The sequence below is a fragment of the Haliaeetus albicilla genome, chromosome 2 (assembly GCF_947461875.1).
Source record: "Haliaeetus albicilla chromosome 2, bHalAlb1.1, whole genome shotgun sequence".
NCBI classification, from domain to species: domain Eukaryota; kingdom Metazoa; phylum Chordata; class Aves; order Accipitriformes; family Accipitridae; genus Haliaeetus; species Haliaeetus albicilla.
In genome coordinates, this window is record NC_091484.1 from 6,190,518 (window position 1) to 6,206,987 (window position 16,470).

Below are 16,470 nucleotides of genomic sequence, written 5' to 3' on the forward strand. Positions count from 1 at the left end.
CCCCCGGCCCGTTTGCCCCGGCGCCGCGCTAACCCGCGGCCCCCTTACCCAGCAGGAGCAGCCGGTGCGTGGCCCTATAGACCTGCTTGTCCTTCTGCAGCTGCTTCTCGATCTTCTTGTTGGCCTCCCGCTGCGCCTTCTCCTCGTTGCGCTGATCCTCCGTCTTGCTGTTCCCTAAACAGCCCATCTTGGGGAGGGGGAGGCAGGGGACGCGGGGCGAGGGGACGGGAGGCGGCCGGGGCTGCCGGGGGGAGGGAGGGAGGGAGGCACTCTCCCGGGCTCCCTTCTTCTTCTTCCTCCTCCTCCTCCTCCTCCTCCTCCTCCTCTCCTCCCCCCCTACTCGCTGCTGTGGCGGCCGCTGCCCAGAGCCAGAGACATGGAGAGAGCCGAGCCCGGAGCCAGCCAAGGGGGGGCCGATGGCGATGACTTTGCTGCTGCTCCGCCGGGCCTCCTCCCCGGCAGCTGCAGCTGCTTCTCCTCCCCCGCCCCCCCGCTCAGCCCCGCGCCGATCCCCTCAGCGCACCTTTCCCCGGGGGGGGGGGGGGGGTTGGCGGCAGGGCCCGATGCGGAGCGATCCGCGGGGATCTCCGCGCCCCCGGCCGGGCCGCCGGCTCCTCTAGAGGGAACAGAAATGCCCCCCCCCGCGCCGCACGCACAGGAACAAATCCAGCTTCAGTGCCACCCCCAAAAAAAAAAAAATATATATATATAAAAAAAATAATCCTCTTTAGATCCAAAGGCACGGGCTCCAGGCGCGGAAACCTCCCCAAATCCTCGGCGGGGAGGATCGGGAAACGTCTCTTCCTCGCCTCTCCCCCCGCGCCGACGGGCAGAAGCGCCGAGGGGGTCACGCCAGCCCCGGCTCTCGGCGGAGGTCGGGTCCCCTTCCCTCGCCGGGCGCCGCAGCTCCTCGCCCGCCGGCCGCCGCGGGTCCTTCCTCCCTCACCGGGGCGTGGGGGTCCAATCCAAGCCCCCCCCCTCTATTTTTTTTTTTTTTCCTTTCTCTCCTTGCTGCTGCTTTTTCACATTAGGTTTCCAGGCGGCTGAATCCTCTCAGCTTCTCCAGCGGGGCGGGGAGCGGGGGGAGGAAAAAAAAAAAAAAAAAAAAAGGGGAAAAAAAAAAAAAAAGCCCGTTTGGTCTCTCCCCCCCCCCCCCGAGCAAACCCCTGTCCCTCACGGGAGGATTTTTCCCCGTCTTATTTCCCTGCTCTCTCCCGCATTTCTTTTTTTTTTTTTTTAACAGCCCCCCTTTTATTTTATTTTTTTTTTTTTTTTTTTTTTCCTTCCCCCTATTGAGCTGCACCGAGGCGGCAGAGCGGCGGGGTGGGGCGAGCAGGCCCACACTGAACCCTGGGAGCGGGGCCGCTCACATGACAGACCGCGTCAGCCCGCGCCGCCGCCGGCGCCCTCTTCGAACCGGCCCCGCCGCCGCTCTCGCCCCCGCCGTGGCCCAGAGTGGGGGGGGGGGGTCCCCGCGCCGCTCCGGCGGGTTCTGCCGCGGTGGGAGCCCCCTGCACGGTGGTGGAACTCAACGGCCCCCCCCGGCCGCCATCCCGTACGGCGGTCGCTCTGATGGGGAGCGGTGTTTGGGAAGGGCTTTTGGGGATGAAAAGCAGCCGAGAAGAGAGGCGCAGGAGTTGGGGGTTCGGTTAATAGGATTCTGAATAAATTTTAACGGAGTCGTGCCCCGGGGCACTTTAGACTACACTTGAAAATAATCACTGCAGAAGTTATCCTACTCGGTACTTACGTATGTATATATTTATACATTCTCTCTGTTGATGAACTCCGAATATCCGACTACCGACCTACAGGACGATCCTGCAGACGCTGATGTGCATGAATTCATTTTTACCAATGCGGGTATTTCTGGGCAAACGCATTTCCCCAGCGTTGGGCAGCTCCCTCGCGCACAACACAAACCACAAACCGGCCGAGCCCGTGGGGTGCCCCTTCAGGCGTGGGACAGAGGGCAACAACCTACCAAGTCATGCTGGGTGGACTGGCGGAATACAACTTGATGCATGCAGTTGCTTCTACGTATGGTTTTGCCAGCTATCTAGCTCTGTTTTGTTCTCTAAAATATTTTTTGAAACCTCATTATATAGATGATACAGTGGTTTTCGTGCACAAGCGTATCAGCTACGTCTGGAAAACGAAGACTGGCGCTTTGCTCTTTGTAAAACCCGGTTCCCTAAAATACAGGGGTAGTTTTTCTCTATCCCCCCCCCCCCGCCCCGAGAGTAGTGAGACGTCCTTTACTATACCTAAATTACTTATCCTCACTTGCCAAATTCAACTATCTACAACGCTATTCCCATGAACACACCTTCTTACGCCATCCAGTTACTGTATTTAGAACCACCTACAGTAAAAAAATTATGTGAATAAAGCAAACAACTAGGTCACAGTTAGTGTCATCAGATACATCTGTTTACTTGCCCTTGCTGAAAGAGGGGTGGACCTCAGAAGAAACAGGGACCACCACCACCAAGTCTTGGTCTCTGAGGAGTTATTGGCACTTTGGGTCTATTTTTAAATGCCGCAACTTTGGGGTACACAGAGCCTAAGAGCTTTGGAGTCAGTGGAGAGGCTCTTATTGACTCCTCCAGGTGCTGGTTTAGGCCAAGGCAGTTTTAAATGGTCTTAGGGAGACTTGGCTCAGCAATGCCCACATCCATCTGAAGCAAAGATTATAATTCCTTGGATCTTTTATAGGTCTTTTATTTATTTGTGTTGTTTCCACGTAATACACATTATTCAATTATATTTTAACTGTGGTGTTTACCAGGTATAAAGGACTCAATAAAGCAGAATTCAGACTGAAAATTATAAAACCTCATCGCCTTTTTATGGTCGCAGGTATGAAGAGAATGCAGAAATGCCAGTACCTGCCACCTCACGCAGCAGGGAAAATCTGCCCCAGCCTCCAGGCTCCAGGCTTTGCTTCCCTCCAGGTCCCAGCTGGGGGGAAAGGAAGCCTATCTCAGGCTCCAAACACGAAATAATACACAAACAAGATAAAAATTATTGCTGGAGATACACAAAAGGCTAAAATCTTGGTGAACGGTGAGCGGCATTAGTGTAGGCAAAGCGGAGCGGTAAATATTGCCAAAGCATCCACCAACAGGGGAGTCATTGCTGTGTAAATGCCGTTGTCCAGCAGCACCCACCCATCCCTCTCCCAAACGCAAATGGGGAGGTTAAACTCAAGCAGCCACCAGCCACCACGCTGGGGCACAGGACTTGCTGCCCTCCTGGTACGTATACCCTGTGCCTCTGTCTCTTCAGGCTGAACAAAGCATGAGGTAGTTTGAAAAGGGAAAACACACTCAGCTAATTCACAAAACTCACAGTTACGACAGAATTAAGAATTAGCTTCTTGTACTACAAGTGTTATTAAAGTGTCAAAGCAGGAAAAGCTACAGAAAACAAAAAGAAAACTCCCAAATTGTTAAACCCATCAGCAATTACAGCCTTTTTTGTCTTTCTGAAATATGACAGAACACAAGACGTAAGGCACCAAGTGTACTTCACAAACCCACCGAATTGCCATGATTTTTTCCTAGTCCCGCCCTGATTAGGAGAGCACCATTTGAAGGGCGAGCGTACCAACACATTAGCTGTTCTCACTCTTTTTTATTTATTTAAATAACATGATGCTGCTGATGTGTCTTTAGAGTAAATTGTGTTTCTTATTGGAACTAGTTGCACTAGCTTCCATCTTGTAAAAATCCATGAACTTCAGTTTCACCAGACTCCTGCCATCAGAAGAGTAAGTACAGGCAAAATCTGACCCCCAACTCACTGTCAAATTCAAGCTCACTTCTGAAGAAGCTGCAGTCTTAAGAATAAATGCAAAGATGAAATAGCTACATGTATGGGCATAGTGCCTCTGTGATAAAAGTCTAATTATTTGAGGCCTGAAAATGCTCAAAAGAGGGTGTTAAAGGACACTGCTGCACATTAAGCAGAAATATTTTGCAAAAATGCAAGGTAACCTGAAGGTGGAAGTGGCTGCAAGACACATGAGAAGACTTGCATCTATTGACTCAATCCTGCACTATTTAAATTAATGGGAGGTAAGAGTTTACACGCAGAAGACTGTGAACATTGCACTTACAGATGAAATTCAAATTCACTGATACTCCTTCTGTGTCTGAATGTAACAGCCAACAGCCTCAGTTTCTGCTGCATTTTTTTTCGGTCTAAAGTAAATGCAAAGACTCTGAGACAGCAACATACATCTTAGCTTAAGGATCTCACAAAAAGAACAGGGGGTTTGGCAGTGTGAAACGATATTCTGCTGTTTCACTTCTCAAACCAGAAAAGATCTCACAGGGAGAGGCAGCAGGATAATTCAAGGTGAATAATATTCCAGTGGAATATTTGTGGGGGACGTGTATAGGAAAGTTTCACATATCTATAATCCATTTCAGTCCACTTGATAACTTTAGTTAATATTTTTTTTAAGTCCCATTGGCCTAACTTCTATTACATTCTAATGAAAATAATCAGATCTCTTAATTTTCTTAATTTTTTTGGAAAGAGGAATCTCATTACAATTCTTTTCTCCATCCTCCCTCCACAGCTTTTGCCCCCAAAACTACTGCTTGGTGTTTGAGACTGAGGGAAGATTTGTAACAATAGCCCAGTCCTTTAAATAAACATGTACTCTACTCAGTTGAGCAGTCCTATTGAAGTGCATAATTTATGTGGACTTTACTCTTCCCAGCTAGGGCAACTATACTAGCTTGATTTACAAATGGTTAAAAAGATTTAACGTAGAAGTAGACTATCCATAACAGTACAAGTGAAAGAGAACTTGTTGAAAAGTACATGTCCCTTAAGCTTCTCCCACCCTATAAACATAAACTTCTGTCCTTTTAAGATTTACATATAATACCTATTGGTACAATCACTCAAAAGGACCTCAAGAAAAATACTGTATTTTTCCTGTTTTAATATATTTACGTTATATTTGACAGACCATTGCAAATGTTTTAATGCATTTTCCTTGTGGTAGTCTCCCTTATTGTGCATGAGGATATTCACACCTGTATAGGTAAAAGATAAGGAAATACTGTTGTAAAATTCACAAACATTGGCTGGACAAGATGCAAGAGCTGGAGTTACTATTTTCTTAACAGAGTAGGTTTCGAGCCTGCAGAAAAAATGCTTCTGAGACACATACTTCATGTTGTTCCATTCTTTTCTTTCTAACTGAATGGATAAAACTTCCTGCTGTCAATTTTGATGTTGCATCAGTTTTACTCTCATTCAGTTAGGCTCTGAATTCACTCGAGCTACTCTTTGGTTTTTTACAGGTGATGATGAGACCCAGATTAAGACGTCCATCTTACACCACAGATGCCTTCCAAACCTTCCCGGTGACAAACACCCTTATTTCCTATTGCAGACTATTCACATTTGTTAGTAAATTGAAGGTACTGAGCACTTTGGATGCCCCAGCTTCCAGAAAAAAGAAACGGTTAATTAGTTTTCAGGTGGGACAGTTGTACAGTTCCTTACAGGCTCACGCTGTCCACAGTGACATGACCTCGTAAACTTTTGGCTGTGAACTGTGGGGGTGGAGTTGTGACCAAACTAATGTGCTCATTTGGAAGCGAAGATACAGATGACATCACACTTGAGCATCCCTTAGCAACCGGATTGAAATGGCACTGCAGCTTTTCAGGAGGTTGTCAGCCTTCCTTGCCACTGGAATAGCCTGTATTTCAGTTCCTGCCACAGCTCAGGAGACACAGCAGAAAAGACAAAATCTGTAGTTCAAAAAGTAAAAGCGATAGTGGTGATCTAACTGTACAATTTCCTTTGTTTCTGTTTATAGGAAATAGCCTATTTTCAGCAAGTCTTTTTCATGGAAGGATACAGAGCTCAATCTGGGGAACACATGAAACAAATGGTTCTTACAGCAACACCTTTATCTCTGATTTACTTTAGACTCTTTCCACTTGAAAACCTAGACTGTAAACTTTGTAACATTCCTCTCTATGATATCAGGATGAACCAAAAGAGAGTTAGGCTTGCGTGTGTGAAAAAAAACCAACAACCAACAACAAAAAAACCCCACCAGAAAAATACTCTCTGATTTAAAGCTGTCGAGGAGCAACAAACAAACTATGGGTCATTTTACTGCAAACCTGAAAATGCAGTTACAACCATGCATCTCAGTTATCTCCTCTCCCTAGTCCTCACACCTGTGAGACTGTTCCACTCCTAAGAGTTTGGGTCAGAGCTGCTAATCATGTCAAGGTGAACTCTCAAGGGGAAGATAGTTTAATCTTTTTTCACTGAGAATCTGCAACCCTGTAATTCCCCCACAGCTGAATATATGCTATTGTAGGATAATCTCTATACCCTGCTTTCTTTAAAAAAAAACCAAACAACAAAACCCAAAAAACCCTATGCATTCTTTTCCACTCTGTGATTCACTTGAAATTTATTATCTTTGTATATCTTTGTAAGAAATGAAGATTTTAGAGGTGCTTTTTTTTTTCCTGCTAAGGTTTTCAAGGGATTTAAAGTACTGGATAAAAACAAACAGTGAGTGAATTTATATTAGAAAGGTGCAGAAGAAGATCCCCCTGTGCATAGCACCTTTGAGGATTAAAATCTTATACAGAACTAAGATGTAGCTGTGAATTTTTGTCAAGGAGCCTACATTACCCAATGCTTTGTTTTGCTCTCTTACAAATTCACAGTGCTGTGGCTGAGTAGTTTGAACAGACTCCCCTCTTTCAAAAACAGGGATTACCTCTGGGACAGATTGACTCTTTCAGTTAAAGGACATTTTTTAATAGCACACACTGTATATTTTTGTGTATTGATACCTCTCTGGTTTGAAGTCTGTTAAAATTTTTAGCTTTAGAAATACAGAACTGTGGGCCTTCATCCTGGGCCACAGAAGTGACTGGTAGTCGAGTACCAAACCTATCAATCTCAATGTATTTAATCCTCAGTAAACTCAGTCTTCTAGTTAGTTATATAGAAGGATTAGTTAAGGTTCTGATTTAGACTTAGATCAGTGTCTTCTTCATCTGCTTTGAACACTAAAAAGGCTCCCGTGGCCTCTTGCAATGACTCAGGTCTGCGGCTCACGCTTTCCTTAGATGGAGGCATCCTCCACGAGCTATCGTCCTGCAAAATCCTTTGGACTCTTGGAAGAACGAAACTTGGTGATAAAAAGGGAGACGGTTTCAAAGTCTCCAAGTTACCCTTTGACCTGCTGAACAAGGAACCCTTGAGTAATCTCAAGCCCATTTAAAGGAGAAACAAACAAATTAAAGCCAAACAATAATCTAAAAAGGAAAAACAAAGCAAACAGATTGGAATTGGAGCAAGAATCCAATGTGGGGTTTTTTTCAGCTGTTTCCTTTGCGGCAGCCAGAACAAAAGTCACTTCAAAAAGCATTAAAGGGTAAACAAGGTAGGAAATTAAGCCATTATCAATCAAACCCAGGGAGGGCAAAGCAGGGTCATCAAGTAAATCGACAAGTTTGTCTGTCATATGGGAAAGAGTGAGCCTATCCGAATGCAATGAAACCAGCATTGTCAGGAAGAAATTAATGCACCACTAATGTATTCAATCAAGAAGAAACACAAAACACTTAAGTACAGATACTCCAAAACAAACAGAATGAAAAGGAGATACTTCCCTCTCTGGCAAAGAAGAATTTTTCCATACAGAGATTCTAAACTTGAGAAGGATTTTTGTTTTGTTTTTAAATAAAAACAAGCTCAAAGTCTACTAATAGAATTAACCAAGACCTTCCTTTAAACCAAAGGAAAAAAAAAATCCTTGCCTCCCTCCTTTCACTTCAAGGCTTTTCCTCAGAAATATTAAAAGAGACTTTAAAGAACTCATGGAATTATGGAAATAACAGACTCAGTAAGAGCTTTTCACCTAGTAGCTTTTCTTATTTTCTTGCAGGGTTGTTTTTTTTTTCTGATATGCCTTCTCACCACTCATGCATTCTGCACTGCACTTTATTTAAAAAAAAAAACAACCTCTTATGTAACAGAAGTAGCAGCACATCCTAGCTCTCCACATAACACATATGGAATGCCGATTACAAAAAAAATTGGAACAAGTCTTTTCTCAGATTTAGTTTCAATATTTGTCAACATTCACTGCAGACCTACCCCCAACTGCAAACTTTTTTATAAAGAATTATTCTGCTTTAATCCTCGTTACGTTTGGGTCACAAAACCCACAGAGGCAGTAGTAGTGGAGGCTGTGTTTTCTAAATACCAGGTTATAGTTAGCTCTTGCAAAGAAGCACAAAAACTCCCAAGCCTTTCTCCCGCCGAGGGGGTCAGCAGAGGAGGAGAAGCTGCTGGCTTCACCTCCCCAGCACACAAGGCAGCCGAGCAGCCCGGCACCAGCCGCGGTTCCTACCGGAGCAGGATGGGAGCTGGGGCTGAGCGTCAGCTTAGGCTCAGCCTGACCCAGCCTGCTCTCCAGCAGCACGGTGAGCTATCCCTCCGCGTGAATATTATTTATTACTGACACTGCATTCTCATTTTATGGCACATAACAGGAAGGGGAATAAGAGGATTGTTAAAATAGTTCTTGCTAAGTTGTCACACAGGTTTTAATGTGCTGTAAACATTCCTCTCCTTCTTTTACTTTTTTTTAAATAGAATGATGTTCAGGCTTTCACGCTCAAAATAACTTTACATTTTAGTGCTGGAAAACCACAATACTCTCAATACCAGGAGCCATTATTAGAGATGATCTGCAAGGAAAACAGAACTGTGATTTTGCTCCTCTGTCTCTGCACTGCTAAAGGACTGAAAATGTTCCCTTTCAGAAAGGGTGCTTTCTCCCATCTTTTTCTTTAGATGGAGAAACATTAAGCTTAGATCCTAAAATTACATACAGACACAATTATAGAATAGGGGTCTTTTGTACCCTATTTTTCCTGGAAGAATCTGGCTGTCTGGAAAACGAACAGCATCATTACTTCTTAAGTGCCTTGATGTTAAATTAGAGTGCCCCACACACCCTACGGCAGTTGCAGAATTTAGACCCTTTCCCAGTGTTCCAAATAAGTCTTTCTGGTGGGCTGGGGTTTTTGGTTGTTTTTTTTTTTGTCTCTTAGATTTTAGAAATGTATATAAAACAATCAATTATCTCCAAGTCTTTAGGTATGCAGTGAAAGGTTTCCCTTGTCGCTCTATCTCAGACAAAGCCAGGAAAGACATCCATTGCCAGGGCTGTGGGAACCAGGGAGCACTCGGGGTCTGGACCCAGCTCCAGTCCCAGGTTGGGTCAGAACCCGTGGTCCAACACTGGGATTTTGCCTCTGCCACATTAAAACCAACAGAGGTGAAGGATTATCCCCTCCTATGGACCCAGCCCAGGGGGACACTCAGGCCTGTCTGAACGCTCCCAAAATGTCAACGGAGAAGAAATGAGTGTGGTGATCAAACAGGGGAACAGCATCCAGGAGACCTGATCTACCGCAGATGGTTCGATCCAGCACAGGCAGCAATCCATGCGTGACCTTGGACGAGCCACTTCCCCTTTCTGTGCCTCTTTTTCCAATTATCTTTTATCTGCCTCTCTCATATAGGTTGTAAGCTGTTTACTTCCGACATGTCTGCACAGTATCGAGAACCAAGGGGCCCTCATCTCACTGGTGACCTTTAAGCCCTGCTGCTACACGTTTCATCATAAAATAATTATTCAAAAAGGAAGCAATTTTTTTTAATAGTCTGTCTTCCTTTTCTTAACACCTCTTTAACACAGACATTCTCGGCAACATTAGATGAGAAAATAGGCTTTGTTCAAAATCTAAACACTGTTTTTCTCAAATGAAAACGCTGAGAAAACTGCTAGTATTCTGTTGAGTCCTTCTCCCACAGGCCCTCCAGCAAAACCAGGGAAAGCTAGAATCAGCGTGCTTGCTACATTCAAAGTACCAGACAAAGATACTTTTTATTTTGAAAATAGGAAAAAAAAAAAATGCCTGCACACTTCTCAATCTTTCTTTGTAGACCATAAAGCACCGAGCAGGGCAGAAACCCGGTGCTGTGTTCTTTTGCAGGTCACCTCCAGGTTTGCTTTATGCTCTCTGGTGTTACAATAACGAATTTGTTTTTCCATTGCTCTGTGCACGCTCTCTTGTGAGTGACCTATTCGCTTCTGAAGCAATCGGCTTTTTACAGCTCAGTCTACACTATGTAAACAGAAAGCAAGCGGCACGGCTGAGCCCCCGGTCCTCAGCGGCGAGGAGCACGCTCCAACCCCTGGGACCCGAACCAGCCTCGGAGGCTGTTACCCGCTTTTCGGGTGTCAGCCCGGCGTGACCGAGCTCCCTGCAAGCCCGGTGTGAACGAAGACTGTAACACTGCACGTGGAGAGACCCCCTCCCCTTTACTCAGTGGGATCATAGCTGTGTCAGCGGAAAGGCTTTCTTTGATGGAAAGCCACCTCGCCCTCAGAACGGCCAAGGATCCAGGGATGCTGCAAGGGGCAAGGGGATCCAACAGCTTGCACCCCACTGCCTCCTTCAAGCTGCAGCTCCTCTGCCAGCCCATAAACACAAAAAGTGACCGGTAACCCGCCCTGCCCTCAGCCAGCACCCCTGGGTGATGGCACAGGGACATCTATTCTATTCCCCCGCAACACACACCCCCCTACCCTGTGCTGTGGGGCATCTGGAAGACGCCGAGTCCCTCCTGGCACCGGCATCGCAGGCTGAAGGCAGGGCCCTCCTGCATGGCTGCATTTCACACCCTATATATAAAATACACAGCTGCACATTTATTCTGAAAAATTCCTTCTATGAATTGGTGTTACTGAGGGATATATATACTAACTCCACACATGTGAGAGTTAAGGAAGATTTGTCCAAGGAACTACTTCCAGAGGAAGTGCTGGGCAGCCACATTATTTGTGTTGTTTGAAATGATTTCAGGCTTGATAATGTCTCTTTATCAAAACTACACATGTGCTCAGCATGCACAGTGCTGTGTGTTGTGAGGCATACAGGAAGGGGTGGATTTAATTTATTTCTTTATTATTAATATCGTGGTGCTGTAAGGAGAATCCTGGCTGACAGCACGAAATAAAGCCAAACTTTCAGAGGATATTTTGGGGAGTGAAGTTCCTGTGCTGCCTTTTCAAATTCAGTCTTAAATTCTACATTCCTAATCCTCTGTTCTGTCTGGACCATCTCATCAATGGACATGTGTACTATTACAGAGCTGAGCGAGTAACTCATAACGTTTGCCATTAATATTCCTTTGAAAGAAAAATGGAGTTTAAGCTTCCTGGTTTTGCTTCCCTTGAGTGAGGAAACTAGTGAGGGAGTTTATAAATTCACATTTCTGGCAGGCAAAAGAGACCAAGGCAACTGTGACACACCAAAAATAGTTCTCCATCAAAATGATAACCCCGTTTTATTTTGTGAACATCACCTTGGCTATAAGGTTTGTTTACATTTATTTAGTATCATACCCTCCATGGGAGATAAAAGCATTCCTGCTGCTGGATAGACTCTGTACCCAGCTGAACGACGATGGCCGCAAAGCAGAAACAGAGCCACCGTGATCTACCAGCACAGTCCGTCTCCCAACTTTCAGCCTAGAAATAAGAAGAATTAATTCTTCACCCTAAAAGCTGGCTTGAAGGGAAGAAAGAGGGCTAGAAAGAATGGACTTCAGACTCTATGAAAGGGACTGCATCAGCCCACATGGGTCTAGCTAATCAGAGGGAAGGCATGAAAAGCCAATGGGCACAGGGATAGTGACCCAATCTAAGACACACGACATACAAGATTGAACTGTGCAGTAAAGACTTGCAAGAATGCTATTTTTCAGTGATCTGTATATGCTTAGTACTGTTTAAGCGTAAAGTTAAAAAGGCTAAGAAATTCCTCACCTAAGGATGAATAAAGGAATTCCCATTACCAGAGAGCTGAAGCTGAGATTATATTATGAAATTAAGAATGTGAAGCACCAAAGCAGTGCTTTCACTGCCTAAGAAAATGGACTGCAGGATCTCACTGCCGCAGAAAGGTCCTACAGGAGGTCTCTTGATAGAAGCATCAATGTGAAAGCTGTAAGCAGGAGCAAACAACCCAGGTAGGTAGAAGCACATAGATTCACTGGCTGGATCCAAACACTACAAACTGGTCTGCATGCAGAGAAGAAGATGGGGCAAGACGAGTAATAATCTACCATGACTTGAGACCTCCTGCCCTAGTAACAATTATGTAATTGTTACAGTCTCTTAATACCTGAGTAAGAAACTTTTTTGTTGCATCAAGTTCTCATGTCTAGACAGATATACATCGTGAATGAATCACCACCGACTAGCTTTGAAGACCCGAGCTGAAGAGCACTCCATGGCGTAAGCCACTATCTGGACACATCAACACTTATGGAACAATTTTCTGGAGACAGTTCTTTTGGTACATTACCCTAGGGTATATTGGCTGTGAGAAACTCTGGTTTTCCAGTAGTATCCTTAAAGGACTATGAAAGAAAGCAATATAGGCTTAGCAGAGGAACCTCTTAATCATAGAGACCTAAGTCTTAACACCCCCTTCCCCCCCAAAAAAACCCCTAACAAAAACACATAAGCAAGGAACAAATTCATGGAAAAAAACAGGCTTGAATTCACTTCTTGGCCTGATTACGCCATTTCTAGCAGCGATGAGTCTGCCTCTGCTCTCTCTAGAAAGTTTTGCTTATTTGTGAAAGAGCGTCTCTTCTCTAATTAATTTGAACCTCTCTTCCACCCCTTTGCTTTGGTTTCAAAGGTTCTTTGTTTTGTTCCTTTCCCAAACTGCTAATCAGCTTCCCTGCAAAATGGTCACTGTCTTACGAAATTCGGTTCTTCAGTTATTCTGAATGATTCCCAGCTTTCTCATTTGTCCTCTTGGAGGTGCTCCTCTCCTTGGCAAGGACATAGGGCATCTCCAGCATGGGCTTATATTTTAATTCCACACAGACATTACAGCACAGGGCGAAGGATTCAGTGAAGGTTAAGGTGTTCTCAAAAATTGTGTTCTCAAAACCACAATTTGACTCACATATGCCCCCAAACAATCATACATTAGCAATTATAATGATCTTTAATTAAAAAAAGAAGTATGTTGCTGTTCTTACAGATAAGGATCTACAGAAATACTTGTATAGGTGCCATGAAAGTCTATTTTTCAAACTACCTTTCAGTGAGGGAGTATTTAACTACCTTACCTACATTACTTGAATCCTACTCTAAAATGAACCTCTTTGAAGTTTTCTTATTAAAAAAGCTCTAAAAATTAAGCAGTTTGAATTATTTTTCTATGAACCATATAATCTTCTTAAGTAGTAAAAAGTTAACTTCAGCTTGAGTCATTCCACTTGGAAGAAGGTGATGAAAAAAGCAGTAGATGCATGGATCTTGCCCTGCATTTTCTCTAAATGTAACATCTAACCCCTGATTGTTAGAATTTTTCATGGTAAAGCTTTCTGAGTGTTTATAGCCAACAGACTTTGGCTTTTATACTGGAAACTCTGTTACATAAATGTCACTCTCATTTATATCCTCAGTTATAACAAAGTCATTAATGCAGCCGATTCCTAAGAAACCTTATATTTTAGCAACTTGTCCTAGCTCTGGTACTGCATAACGTAAACACGTCTAATGCAGAGCATAAGAAAATTACACCTTGGACATGCTACCTTTTTTTAAACCAGCAGTAGAAGCTAAATTTGCACACTATTCTTGATATGAACATCAGTTGTCAGAGTGCTACATTTTACTTCCAGAGAGCCACAATCACCTAACTACATTTTGTAGCTGCACACAAATTATTTTGTAGAGCATAGTTATCAATGTTTGGTACAGACAGACTGAAGAAATGACGCTGGGTTGCGGCTTGGATCCTAAGGTCCCACAAGATGAGAATTTGGGTTTGGATGCCACAGGACTGAAATTGCTCTTCAGAGATTCCATCGCTGTTGAAACCAGAACCCAAAAAAACTCCCCTCCTGGTTTTTAATCCTGCTCAGACACAACTATTGGAAGCAGGTTAAGATCTATGAACTAACAGATCTGGCCTCTTGCCATGTGCTGTATTAAGATGCCATATTTAGCTCCTCGTTCCCTAATACTCAGGCATTTAACCTGTTCCCTCCAGCCCTTTCCTCCACTTCCAGTACACTACTAACCAACACGGCTTTCACCCTTCTCTTTCTTTCTTTCTTCCATTTCTCTTAGCTGTTTTACATACAATTAGTGCTGCTATCCCATCGCACTGGGAAAAGTGACTGTTAACTTGTGCTCCCTCTACTGTCTGATGGGCTTTGCAGCAACATAGCAATGTATTGTGAGGAAACTGCAACTTCTTCTTGACAGAAAGGTCTATTACTTACTATAATGTGGACAGCTACTCTGTTACACTTATGAAAATACATACTTAGAATATTAAGGTCCTAAACATGTAGATCTTCAACTAGCATATGACTTATCCAGAACTCCATCAAGTATGGACATTTTGTCTTGCTCTCCAGGGACTCCCCAGTGTGAAATGAAGGAGCCTCATGAAGCAACTATGGCAGCTAGGACAAAATACTTTAGAACAGCCAAGCAGCCACAACTCCTACCAAAATCAATGTAAGCCACAAATACTTAGGTTCCTCCCTCCCTTAAAAGGCCAGGCCCTTTCAGTTTTGATTATTAGATCAGATAAGTCCTCGATAAGAGAACAGGTCACTGAGTTCCAAGTTCTGACCCAGGGATTTGTGCTGTGCTTAGTTAGACCCACGGCTTTTGCTTGACAGGGCCCCTCACTCCTTATTTGTCATGGAAAAAGCATCTTTGTGTTTTACACTGGCAGTAAGCATCCATAAAGTGGTGAGAGGAGCAAGAACAGGAAAAGACCTGGTGACCCTTCTGTGATTCCTTTTCATGAACATGGATGTTTCCCCCTGCTTTTTGCAAGACAGATAAAAGCAGTGAAGACAACTTTAAATTACAATTAGAAGCTCCTATCGAGGACTATGAAGCATGGAGCTGAGAATGAGCCTTGGAGTCAGCAGCGTCTACAGATCAAACAGTGAAGCACCACAGCTACTTACTGCTGGAGTACTTCATCTCTGTTTTGATGTGGCTCACACTGATGGAGACCAGCAGGTAGTATCCTCTCAGTACCATGAGGAGCATCAACTGAACAAATGATACCATACACTTACGGGTTTTTCAGATATGATCTGACCAAAGGGCCACTATGGACATGCCGAACAAACTATATGCACAAATACCATTGGTGTGCTTGTCCAGCCTCCTATATGAGAAGGCTGTCTATGCAAAATGGGTGCCTTATGTTAAACACATCCTGAAGTTCCCTGATTCATCGTGCATATGGTACATGAAGACTGCCTTCATATTTACATGCAATGCCATAACAAGGTAACGTCTGTGAAGAAAATGAAACAAAACCCCAAAACGCCAAGCAGCGAAACCTCTTCTCGATATTCTTGAAGGACCTCTTGTGTGGCTTGCATGTAAAGCAAAGAGGTAAGGGACTCATGCCAGAGTCCCTGAAGAGGTTTAGGGAAGACCACTGGTAGGGAGTAAAGAATGCAGATGGATGGCACAGCTGAACAACACTATCCAGCTTTGATTTCTGGCCATTCCTCATGGAAAGCAGGCCAGCCAATTTCTAAAGATTAGGTGCAATTTGCCTGTCACGTGGTCCTTGACACTGCCACCGAACTGGCTGTCTCCAGGAAGAAGCCTGTCGCAGAACTCCTTGGGCAAGAAGGTTAGTTTCCAGCTGATGACAGATGTTTAAGGATATGTCTCTTCACTTCCGTTGAGGAGGATATTTTCAAGGCTAAGAGTACGGAGAAGGGCTGTGGACAGCCAATTACCTAAACAATTCTCTTGAATCCTTAAGGGCATGGAGTACTTTGTCCCTCTACTTTGCTGGAGCGTGCAGTGCCCACAGTCTGGGTGCTATATCTATCCTTCCCATGGGTGATTCAGCAGCAAAGAATATTTACTGTTATTTAACAATGCAGTGGTCTACAGACTTGACTTATGACTCAACAGAGAATATATTGGGTGCAGACCTTTTAAAGAAATGATCAACAGATTATGCCTTGCATTTAAAAAAAAGGGAAATATTTTATTTCTTTTTAAGAGACAAACATGCGAGTCTAAAATGGATGAAGTGGAAGATACCTTCACGCTGTCTTTAGAAATAACAACTTCAGTTGATTACTTTCAGAAATACTTAATTAATATTTAGGATATTATGGATTAAGTGAAAGGTTTACACTGGATTCTGTCTGAAATGTCTAAAAAATAAGCCTTTAAGTCTTTGTTTATATTGGCAAGTAACCTGGCTGAGTATAAAAGCCAAAGGTATGATTGACTACCTCACATATTTTACAACTATTACACTAAATAGGTATTTCAGAATTTACATCCTTACAGAA

At 43.9% G+C, this 16,470-nt stretch overlaps 1 protein-coding gene across 3 annotated transcripts in view; it reads right to left on the reverse strand.

Annotated features, from left to right (window-relative positions):
* Positions 1–16,470, reverse strand: part of GNAS (GNAS complex locus) — a 161,783-nt gene that overhangs the window by 101,702 nt on the left and 43,611 nt on the right. Inside the window, exon 1 of one of the 3 annotated variants that reach the window (XM_069804295.1) lies at positions 49–1,006. The exons of the other annotated variants lie outside the window; for them this stretch is intronic. Coding sequence (XP_069660396.1) covers positions 49–187 — 139 coding nt within the window. The 5' untranslated portion in view covers positions 188–1,006. Of the gene's footprint in view, positions 1–48; positions 1,007–16,470 lie in introns of those variants that run through there. 3 annotated transcript variants of the gene reach the window in all.